This window comes from Drosophila sechellia, chromosome 3R (genome assembly GCF_004382195.2).
Source record: "Drosophila sechellia strain sech25 chromosome 3R, ASM438219v1, whole genome shotgun sequence".
Classification (NCBI taxonomy): Eukaryota; Metazoa; Arthropoda; class Insecta; order Diptera; family Drosophilidae; genus Drosophila; species Drosophila sechellia.
This window is the reverse complement of record NC_045952.1, coordinates 24,432,961-24,444,364: the sequence shown is the minus strand read 5'-3', so window position 1 is coordinate 24,444,364 and position 11,404 is coordinate 24,432,961. Positions and strand designations below refer to the sequence as shown.

General features: G+C 41.8%; 4 protein-coding genes across 5 annotated transcripts; all 4 read right to left on the bottom strand.

Annotated features, from left to right (window-relative positions):
- Positions 1–2,366: 2,366 nt before the first annotated feature.
- On the bottom strand, positions 2,367–3,964 carry LOC6616987 (lipase 3). The gene is made up of 3 exons (XM_002041279.2): positions 3,821–3,964; positions 3,022–3,747; positions 2,367–2,967 (listed from the first exon to the last, which is right to left on the bottom strand). Exons 1-3 carry the CDS (start codon positions 3,962–3,964, stop codon positions 2,572–2,574), a joined length of 1,266 nt encoding a protein of 421 aa, XP_002041315.1. The 3' UTR covers positions 2,367–2,571.
- Positions 3,965–4,429: 465 nt separating this feature from the next.
- LOC6616986 (lipase 3) lies at positions 4,430–6,090 on the bottom strand. Its single transcript, XM_002041278.2, has 3 exons — positions 5,907–6,090; positions 5,126–5,851; positions 4,430–5,061 (listed from the first exon to the last, which is right to left on the bottom strand). The coding sequence occupies exons 1-3, from the start codon at positions 6,069–6,071 to the stop codon at positions 4,678–4,680; spliced, it is 1,275 nt and encodes a 424-aa protein (XP_002041314.1). The 5' UTR covers positions 6,072–6,090; the 3' UTR covers positions 4,430–4,677.
- An 838-nt stretch (positions 6,091–6,928) lies between these two features.
- On the bottom strand, positions 6,929–9,414 carry LOC6616985 (laccase-3). Its single transcript, XM_002041277.2, has 2 exons — positions 7,398–9,414; positions 6,929–7,330 (listed from the first exon to the last, which is right to left on the bottom strand). Exons 1-2 carry the CDS (start codon positions 9,210–9,212, stop codon positions 7,088–7,090), a joined length of 2,058 nt encoding a protein of 685 aa, XP_002041313.2. The 5' UTR covers positions 9,213–9,414; the 3' UTR covers positions 6,929–7,087.
- Positions 9,415–9,512: 98 nt separating this feature from the next.
- Positions 9,513–10,865, bottom strand: LOC6616984 (superoxide dismutase [Cu-Zn], chloroplastic). Of its 2 annotated transcripts, none has more exons than XM_002041276.2 (3): positions 10,526–10,865; positions 9,950–10,174; positions 9,513–9,885 (listed from the first exon to the last, which is right to left on the bottom strand). In XM_002041276.2, exons 1-3 carry the CDS (start codon positions 10,784–10,786, stop codon positions 9,559–9,561), a joined length of 813 nt encoding a protein of 270 aa, XP_002041312.1. In that variant the 5' UTR covers positions 10,787–10,865; the 3' UTR covers positions 9,513–9,558. The 2 variants fall into 2 exon arrangements, with proteins under 2 accessions (XP_002041312.1, XP_032577163.1); XM_032721272.1 differs by having other exon boundaries at positions 9,950–10,171.
- Between the last annotated feature and the right edge of the window lie 539 nt (positions 10,866–11,404).

Genomic DNA, 11,404 nt, shown 5'->3' with positions numbered 1-11,404 from the left:
TGATTTCTAGAATCGAATTTTCGAAAATGTCAAGTTAGCTGGCGTGGCTATATCCGATCCGGCAATGACTAGCAGGCAAATCAAGTTAAAGTTCAACACAATCAAATAAATAAATAGAAACAGCCAAAAAAGCGCGTCAGATGTGTACGCAATTTTATTGGATTTAATGCACATTAATGGGCGCACAATGGCTATGATATCATCGCTGGAATTGTGCGCCAATTACTCGACTGCACTTGCACAAAGGCAACCATTTCCAGTGAAATATGTTGTAAGGTATTGTACTATATAGCTTGAGCATAACTAGCCAGCACACCAAATAATTGATTTTTGACAATCAATTACAGCAATTACTTACGTCTGCTGCAGGGTCGAATGTGGGAGGTAAATTCAATTTGCAGAAACCTACAAAACGTACACAACGTGACTTCGGCTTTTCGGTAATCTTTTACGGAGCTAATACCTTGTAAGGAAGGATAGCCTTCAAAAAACGTAGGGAGCAGCAGTAGGAGCTCACTATTATTAGGTGTAGTACAAAAAGGACAGCTTAAAATGTTAGCAAGAGTCCCAAATAAATAATAAATAAAATAAACATGACGTTAGTACTGATAACACTATGAAGATAAATCGTTTAGCTGGAAAAGTACACACTAATAAATTAAAGACCTGAATTAATCGAAGTAATGTTTGATATTGGAAATTAGTACTCTTTACTAAACTTTTATCACATAATACATATTATAGTAACGCTTCCCCATTCTGTGAATAGTTATATTCCGACGTGTTCTATAATTATTTATAGTCTGACGTATTAGCTACCATACGGAAGCCAATAGTAAAATAATAAAGATTAAAAATGAAGGGATGAACAATGTAACCGTAGCCATAAAACAAAAGATAAAATCCGATTTCGTGTGTAAAGTACCTATGTGTGGAATTTACTAGCCAAACTAACTAATAGATAGTGGCCAGTGTCAGCCGCAATATAAAACCAGGCCACTGTAACTATGACGCTGGGAAAAAAACAGAAAACAAAAACGCAAAACAAATGCCACGAAGTGCGGCAAAATGTAATTATTTTTATACGACCGACGAGCAAAGTGAAAACCAGGCGAAAATGAAAAACCGAGTTTAGCATATGCAAAATAATGCCCAAAAAAGTGGGAGCAGCGCCATCACTTGACCCTTTTGGTTGGGCTTAATTTGTCTGGGAACCGCAACTGTTTTGGCCTTATGACTTGACGCCCAAAATAAATGCTTAACTCTGGGGAAAAGCCACGCCCACCCACCCAACAGCCCGTTTGAAGTCAGCGAAATGCTTGTGCAGTTAGTGTTTGGATATTTTCCCATTTCCGTCTGCAACTGCAGCTCGATTTGCTCAAAGCGCCGTGCAGTTGCCTTGACTTTGGCTCAGTTTTTCTTGTGAGCTTTTTCATTTCTATACCCAGTATTTGAAAAGTTTAAGGGTAAACTAAATTTCAGAAAAGTTAACAACCTTTAACACCGAAATATAGCCACATTTCTATTTTATTTGCCTACTTTGTTGTAAGATTTCCTTTAGTTAGTGTAATAGTTTGTCTATCTTTTTCTTTACCCATTTTACCCTTTAGTAAGTATCTTAAAGTCGCAATCTCCTCCATTCCAACTATATATCTTTATAGTTGTTGTGTGTGTTTTGTGCTGTGCACACTTGCGCCAATTTAACGCTTCCGTGTGTTTTTTACTTGCCACGCCTCGTTGACTGAGTGCTATAGAACATTTCGGAAAGGAAAAAAAATTCTTTAATTTCTACCTAAACGCCGAAAACACAATTCCGAAACTAGCACACTGCCATGCGAACTTCAATTAATCGAGTTAAGTAATCGCAGGCGTATTTCTTGGCAGACAGAACTATTCAGTGCCATTGATTACACGGCCCACAAATTAAGACCAATTAAATCAAATCAAAATTCGGACCCAGGGACTATCCATCGCCCACGCAAGTCGTGGCCTTGAACTTGCCAGCTACCAGCATCCATTAGCCAGAAGCCAGACTCTGTTTTAATATCTTGCTCTGCCTTTTTTTTAGATATCCACCCGGGCCCATTTATGCCCAGACGAAAGCCCAGAAATCAACTTGGCCCTTGGGGGAGTGATGCCAAGAACCATGAAATGGGAATGAAAAGCTTGAATATGCATTATTCCTTCGGCTGGCCGGCTAACAACTGGCAATCAGAAGTTGGCCGAGTGGAAAAATCAAATGTATTTCTCTGTTCGAATGTGTGAAGGGGCCGGGGGGAATGAAAAGCGGTTGTGGTTACAAGGAAAAGCGTCTGAAAAGTTGGCCATCCATAAGCTAAAGTTCGTAAAGAGTTAAGCTGCACATCTTATCGTCCGAACTTGTTTCAGTATTTATATTAATATCGGCTTTCGTTTGTTGAAGTCGATAAACTACATATATATGTAATATATTTTTTAATATTTTCTCTGTGAAAATAAGTTTTGGATAAGTGTGACTAGCTTATGTGAAAACTTAAAGTAAATGCGACTACCGCAGGTATAAGGTATATTAGAGATTAGGAAACCTATTTATCACGTGCCAATGTTCTTGGACTCGAATTCCTTCATGATGGCAATTACTGGCTCGTTGACATATTTACGAACCTCCCAGTTCAGGGCGAAATCTCCATGATTCCACTCAGGATCCGCCATGTGGTGCATCACCTTATTGGGCAATCTTTTGGCTAATTGCTCGACATCCTCCACAGCGGCGAGATCGTCACTATCGGCATACCACATGTGCACCAAGGAATTGATCAACTCGACAGGATACTCTGGGGGTTCCTGAGTTCCGTAGACTTCTAGATTCTTCTTGGTGCCATGATCAAATAGACGGAAGTAACCCGATTGCTGTTCCTGTAGGTAGTGCAACATCTGGTCGGTGGAACAGCCTGCAGGATGGGTCGCCATAGCTTCCGGCATAGCAGTCTAATGGTTTAACTATTAGAATCTATTATACATTTGATTTCAAATTATACTCACCATATTCACACGACCTCCGGCGTAAAGTTTCTTCATGGCACTTTCACACACTGGACGCAACATGAAGTCCGGTTGGCAGATATTAAAGAATATGGCCATGAGGAACTCATTATGAGGCACAAACTCCTGTGAGCCAAAAAGCACTGAATATGTGTTCCTATGACCCAAATATGGACCCACGGAACGCACCAATCCGCTGGACAAGTTCTTCATTATAGCCACCGGGGCAAACATGTGAGCGGTTTTGATCTTATAATTGTATGCGGGAATCCATGACATTAGTGCAAAATACACCGTAGTACCCTGCGAATGTCCAACATAATGGATGGCATCCTGTCCCTGACCGTTCTCCGTTCTAAGGGCATAGTCAATAATGGCGGTTATATCGTAGATGCCGATCTCATGCCAACTGAATTTCCAGAAATGTGGATGATCCGGGGAGAGCGTAGTGTGGTTTCTCGAATAGGAAGTTCCACGAGCATTGCCCATCCAAACATCGAATCCCGCATCCGCCAGCAAATATGGCAAACCATCATTGGGTCCTTGCAAAATCCAGGCATCAGAACAGCTCGTCAATCCATGCTGAAGAAGGACAATGGGTCGCTTTTCGTTCTGGTTCTGCAATTTGTGGGAGTAAGGAATTCGGAAAACTCCCAAAATGTAACCATCTTCGGTAACTATGTGATGGTGCTCCGAAGGATATCCGTGCGCGGCAGTGCGATCAGCCTAAAGTGGGCAATTATGGTATAATAATATTACTAATTAAATTCCATTAAGTTCAAATTAAAATAAAACTCACCGTGGTTGCCTTACTCTTGAGGCTAATGTGAGCCTCTGGATTGTCAAACAATTTGTAGAAATCAATCGGTCCATCTATGGCCGCGGAGTAAACTCCCACGGCAAGAGCAACCAGGACAAGTAAACTTCCCGTGAATCGGTTCATTCTATGTACTTGTGTCCTCAATGGTCCGATGCCTACTGACTGTTGGCAAACACATGACTTTCAGCTTTTGTAGAGGTTCCTGGGTGGTTTAGTTTCAAGTAGCTCTTACTATCGGTGCTTTGATTATATATATTTAGACTGTCAAGATAATCCACAAATAACAGAAAGTGCTAATCTAAAAGTAATAAACAGAGCGAATTAAATACTTAAATATTTTATAGTTACCACATTTATATTTCATGAATTTTTGCAAATTGGAAAACATAAAATTCCAAATGAACCATAAATTACCTATTTTAAAAGTTATTTAGTTTGACGTATTCCAAAACGACGTGCCTCAATAAACTTTCCAGCTTATCAACTATTTAGCCACTTGACCAGTCCAGATAATCTAAAAAAAAGTGTGCCCCCTTCAAAGGTTTAAGATTATGAAACCACTTATTGATTTAAAAAAAACAGTAGTCGTATATTTTATAACCCAAACTTGTTAATGAGGAAGTTTCTTTTTACTAAAAAAAGTCGAATGAATTCTTATGATTTTAGTAAGCATGTATGAGTACATTAAGTATGAATGAAATTAATGTCGAGTTTGAGGTGCAAATTTGTTCAATGCTGAAGAGTGATACATCCGTTTATGATATGATATGATAGGATCAACAGAAGTACACATTGATTAAAACTAAGTTAAGTTAAGCACCAGAACAATGTCCGTATCACTTCCCCTCGTACTCGTTTAGAATGGCTATAATCGGATCATTGATATATTGGCGCACCTCCCAGTTTAGAGCAAAGTCCATATGATCCCATAGTGGATCCTCCATATGGTGCATCACCTTGTTGGGCAGCGTTTTCGCCACCCTCAGGACATCCTCAACGGCGGACATCTCATCGTTGTCCGAATACCATAGATGCATCTCAGTCGTGATTAGCTCAGTTGGATAATCCTCTGGGGCATCCGTTCCATAGGCCTTCTTATTCTTTTTGGTGCCGAAATCGAACTGCCGGAAGTGTCCCGATTGATGTTCCTGCATGTAGTGCAGGATTTGATCCGTGGAAACACCAGCAGGCATCACTCCAAAAGTCAACGCAGAGGCAGTCTTTTTGTGAAATGGAATATTAATAAATTGTACTTAAAGGAACAAAGGAATTCGATGAACTCACCGAATTAGTTCTTCCTGAGTCAGTATTTGTTTCATTACTGTTGCTGCAAAATCTGTAAACAATCGATTCCGGACGACAAACACTGTACATCAGAGCCAGGACGAAATCGTTGTGGGGCAAGAATTCTTGGGAACAGAAGAGGGTCGAGTAGATATTGGTAAATCCCAGGTAAGGAGACAAGGTGTTGACCATAACATCGTCCATGTGATCCATAAAGGCGACAGGAGCCAGCATGTGAGCCGTCTTGATCTTGTCGTTATATTCCGGTCTTGAAGACAGCAGCACAAACATAACCGTGGTGCCCTGAGAGTGTCCTATGTAGTGAATACCCTCCTGATCCTGTCCGTTCTCCGTAGACAGGGTATAGTCAATAGCTGCGGCAATATCAAAGTATCCAATTTCGTGCCAACTGAAGCGCCAGAAGTCCGGATGACTTGTCAGGCGAGAGGTATGGTTTTTCGAGTATCTGTTTCCACGAGCATTGCCCAGCCAAACATCGTATCCAGCGTCGGAGAGCAGGAAAGGAAGGCCATCATCCGGTCCCAAGCTTGGCCAAAAGTCGGAGCTGGCAAAAAGACCGTGTTGTATGAAAGCAATGGGTCTCTTTTCTTCCTGGTTCTGGAGATTGTGCGAGTATGGAATTCGGAAGAGGCTGATAATGTAGCCATCTTCAGTGGTCACATAGTGTCGCTCAGCTGGATAACCATGTTCCTCGATGAAATGAATCTGCAGGGAGCACTTATTTAATACAATAATCTTAAGAAAGGTGAGTTAAACATACCGTATCGGAACCATTTATAAAGGATAAGTGTGCATCGGGGTTATTGAACAATTCATAAAAATTGGAGACCTCTGCAGGATCGTTCGAAAAAGGAGCAGACTGGACAACTGGCCCCAGGAATATGCCCACTAAGGCACAAAAGACAGCGATGTGTGATCTATACATTTTGCGGCTCAACTGGTGAACATTCTCTGATAACCACTCCCTTATAAACACTTTAGTCGGGCACTTTAGTTAAGTACTTAATTTGATACGAGCCGATCAACTACATAAGCCAATTAAAATGGAATAAACTCAAGTGGTCGGAACATCATAAACTTTATCGAATACTAAATTAAGAATCCATATATCCCTGGAGATGATGCACATTGTGGATTTCCTCTCGAGTTTAGAACCTATTTAGCTCCTTGTGTTAATCGGCTTATACCAAAATAAACCATTTTGTCGAATTTTCGAGTGTACAGTCGACACTTTTGACACTTTTCTGCTCTAAAGATTTCTTACCGTACAACCTCCGACAGTTAGTTTAGTTTATAAGTTACCAAAAGTTAATACTATGTAAATCTAATGAAATCCAATCCAATCTTATCTTTAACGGATGCAACATAGACATCTCCAAGTGGACTCACTTTATTGTTGGAAAGCTTTATCACATTTATACTTCCCACTTGGTACTCACTTCATTCAAATGCAAATTATAATTCGATAGATGTCAGCCGACTTTTGTAATCAAAAACCAATTTTCCCCAGTACATGTAGAGGTCGTAAAATATACAACTACCGCTCTTTAAATCTATAAATGGCCATTAGGCCAAAAACAACGCGCCCATTTGATGGGGGTAAATTCTCCATGTAGATTATCAATACATTTTTAAGTGCCTCTGGCAGATAAGTTAAGGCAAGGCGATTAGTTCTTGAATTAACAAGCATTTGTGTGTATAACTTATAAGTATAATATGCATAAAGTAAACCATTTATATGGTCAACTGGAACATAAGGGGGTCACAGATAAAAAACGGAAGTGCAATCAGTAACTATAATCACCAATTTATTTGTTGAATAATTAGTTAATAAAAAAATTGATATAAATAATCTTTAAACACTATTTGGCAAATCAGGTCACCCAGATACATAAAGTGGGCATTTTAAGTGGGGGAAATGATTATATTAAAAACAAATACTCAACAGCGCACACGTGCCGGAATGTTTTTCATCTGGTGATCCTCACCGATCTTCAGCACCGCCACCATTCCTTGGACGGCGTGTGCTTCAACATGGCAATGATATAGCCAAAATCCAGGATTGTTTGAGATGAATCGAACTATTATGTATCCCTGTCCAGGAATTTGCACAGTATCCTTGGCCACGGCAGCGCTATCATCCGATAAACGAGGAAGACGTCCTCTGCGATCCAGCTCCTGAATCTATAAGGACAGAACAAGGATAACGTATTTTGAGAAGACTCTTCGTAATTCTATAATCTCTACTCACATTGCGCAGATCGTTGACATTACCCAGCACTCCCTGTCCCACCAAACGGAATGTAAAGCCGTGTATGTGGAAGGGATGTGTGGTGTCCAAATAATTGGCTACAACCATCTCCAGAGGACGATAGGCCGGAAGCCTCATCACATTAACACACTCGCAAAGCTCACGTTCACAATTTCGTCCTTCTGCGGCCAGGGAGCTCTTGTTGCAGAAGTATCCATCGTCCTGGTAGAGATGCCTGCCCTGCAGCAGTGATATTCCCGGCGAATTGTACGAAATATCGCTGATTTGAAAGAGTATCTCTCCGTTTGGCGCTGTTCTCGAACCAAAACTGGAGTAATGAGTCAGGAACTTGGTGTAACGACTCCAGGGCACAGGATCCACGGATCGTAAGGCCACGGTACCAACATTGTTATCCTTATCTAAGGATTGACGAAGTGAGGATATGGGGGTGGAATTTGCGGGCTTATATCGGAAGTCGTTGATCAAGATTAGATCCTCCTCTGCAGCCCTGCTACTCGGCTTTTCCAGAATATCACCTTGTGGCAACTCAGAGCGAGCAGATCCACGGTAACTGAGCACAGCTCCTTGATAAATATTTCGATTCTCACACTGCTCATAGCCTTTGATCCTGATCCAATAGTTTTTCTTGTACTGATTAGCTTCCAAAACAAAATCAAAACGCTCCGCGGAGGTCAAAAAGAAGCCATCTGCCAGCACGGGTTCAATATCATTACCATCGGTGCTGATCATCAAGAGCCTGTGCTGTTCGATGGAGAATTCCACAGGACAATTGGCTATTCCGTTCAGGATAACTCGAATCCTATAGCGATAGCCTGGAGTAACTCGAAGTCGTTCATACCGATGACGGTTATCATTGTCGGGCAATTGGCTAAGATGATTGCGGCCCTTTCCGTTCACCAGAATATTCCGCACATCCTGCAGGTTGTATTCGTAAAAGATATCCTGGATCATAAGGGTGTGCTCCACTAAATCGTAATCGTAAAGCTGCGAATGCTGATTTTCCTGACGCGTTTGGCGCACTACCAAGGGACCAGCCACTCCGAATCCCCGCTGCCAACCCACATGGCTGTGGTACCACAACGAACCACTTCGATCCACCTGGAATTCGTAGCGCTGAACCTCACCGGGCTGCAAAGGATACTGTGTAATGAAGGGTGCTCCATCCATTTCGGGAGTTCTATGCATATGCACTCCATGCCAGTGCATCGTTGTTGGCTCACTTAGATAGTTCAACACATCCACGACGACAGTATCGTTTTCGCATAGCTCTATGGAAGGTCCTGGAACCATGCGATTAACAGCCATCACTGGATTAGCCACTCCATCGCCATAAATACAATGCTCCGAGGCACAGGCCCTCTCATCGAACTGGCATCTCTGGCACTCCGGTCCAAGTCGCTGGTAATTGTGCACCACCAGTTGGTAGTAGCAGTTCTGCGATTGACCCTGCTGGCAAACTCTTCTGCAGGGATGACGATCAAAGTCCCCAAAATTGGCCAACTCCATTTGGCTGTAGTCGTTCTTCAAATCCAACGCGGGCGTCACCTTTGTGGTCTTATTTCGCATCCAGGCAAACGAGGGCCATTCGAACTTGGCCTGCGGGAAATCGTCCTTGGAGGACTCACATCGAGCCTGGTTTAAACCGAAAAGCAGTAGTACTATCAGCACCAGGCTGGCAAATCTTTTACTTTCGCGTTTGGACATCGTGAACCGCCACGGGCAACTGGCCACTCGATTCGCGGGCAGCCGACGAAGAAAGTTTTGGCCCATTGGGCGACCCAGACCTTTGCGCATGCGCCGCACGTAATGGCCATTAAAGCTGAGCTGAATTTGATAAGCTCGAAAATATTGAGCGATCAGGAAACGCGTGGAAGGTGAAACAGCCCAACAGTTTGGCCACTTATGAGACTCTAGCTGTAATTCAAATAAATATTAAAATACCATAAATGTATTCGAGACTAATAAAAATTCAAAACAATTATGCCGAAAAATATGAAAAATGTTTGAGCTCGCAATGAAGCATACAGATTTAGGTGAACAGATAGTAAAACAAGATGATTGGACACTGATCACTGACTCTGATCAAAGCCTCAATTGAGTAACTAAAAATTATTTATTAAAAGCATGATATAATTACAAGTTAAATCTCTGGGTTTTCCATTGCCGGTGCTGCTGGTGCAGCTGTTGCCATACCTGATGAACTGGCGGCTGTGCTCATAATACTTATAACCCCGCAGGCGATGGCAGCACCCAGTGAATTCTCCTCGTTCTGATAGGCCACGGGATTTGGCATGGCTTGCAGGGAGGAGGAAAATACCTCTGCATTTAGGGCAGTATTCAGATCGATTGCCTTGCTGTGTATCACTATGGAACGCCCAACGATCCCATTGATGCCAAACAATTGCAGGTAAATGCTCTGAAAGACCGCCGAGATGCTGCCATCATCCTTTGTGTCCACATTACCGAGCTGTACAAGTCCAAAGACTTAATTAAATCACATAAAATGAAAAATCATTTCCAATGGAGCTTACAAAGTTATTGGGAAACTGGCCACCTGTGGACTTGCAACCATCGCTGAGATCGCCAAAGGTGTGAATATGCAGGGCATGTTTGCCGGCTGGCAATCCAGTCACATTGATCGTCACCTTAATATCCGAGTTGTAGGGCAGCTGCACAAAGGATATCATCCCGGCCACGCCCGCTCCTTCGCCATCGCCCATCAGTTTTGCACCCGCCTGCCATTGAGGCACCAACTGCTGGAAAATATAAATCAAATATATAATAAATATTAAAGTATACAAATCAAGATCAAACTGCTTAAACAATTGAAATGTTGGGTTAAAAAGTGTATAGCTTGCAAAAAAGAGAATAGTTTCATGCAATTAGCATTTCAGATCATTATAAAATTAAATGCTAGTTGCAAAAAATATGCGAGTGGGAGAAATACAAATTCTTTCATTGAAATTGGATCTGCACAATATAATGTAATTCAATGGTTGGAACACAAAAGAAATCTAAACGATCAGTTAAATGACTGTGTAATTTACAAATTATTAACTAAATTAAATAAAAAGCTAAAGTTTAATTTGAAAACCATTAATACTCACATAGGTGTATCCCAAATAAGCCGGTTGAGGAGGCAGGAGAGGTCCCAAAAGGCCAGCGGCTCCTGGAATGCCCACAGGACCACCCAGCGGAACCGTAAGGCGCTCGTAGCGCTTCACTTTGGTGCCGGAAACCACCTTAATGCCATCATCGAAGCGGGTCATATTCACCGGACGCAGTCGATCCAACAGATTTTGTGCACTGCCAGGCGCAAAAATGCCGCCATAGCCAATTACCAACGCCAGTATCAGTTTAATAAGCATTCTGATCTGGTTAAGTTAGGACTCGAATGTGGAAAACTTGCGACCTCACCGTTCTGGGGCTTCGGTTGAACTGATCCAAGCGTCCGACTCGGCTCATCCATGATGACTTCGACATGGTTTTCACGCCGATTGACCACGTTAATTGTCACCGGACTGCGGATCGCAGTGGTGGCGATATATAGACAGATATATAGCCGGCACATTTGATGACTAGATTGGAAGCTAATGGCAATCGAGTGTCGCGTGTGTCTGGGTCTGATGCCTGGTTACCTGCCACATGGGCGTACTTCTTGCGGGGATTGAGGGCAAGATCACAAGCCCATTATTGAGACGTTCAGAAGCGGTTGACAGTTCAATAATATCGAACCGTAATTTGACAAACGTAAGCTATAATAATAATATTACACAAATTTGAAGTAGAATAAATTTGTCATAACAAAGCACTGGTGAATCTATAATATAGTATATAGTATATATACAGAAATGCGTTGACTTTATATATCTAAACCTTAACTAATCATCGTAAAAGTGTATATCTAGTATGCAATATCTTGAAACAAAGCGATGACAAAAATCTACTCTGTTGCATATTTAATTTTTTAATTAAACAAATTGTAA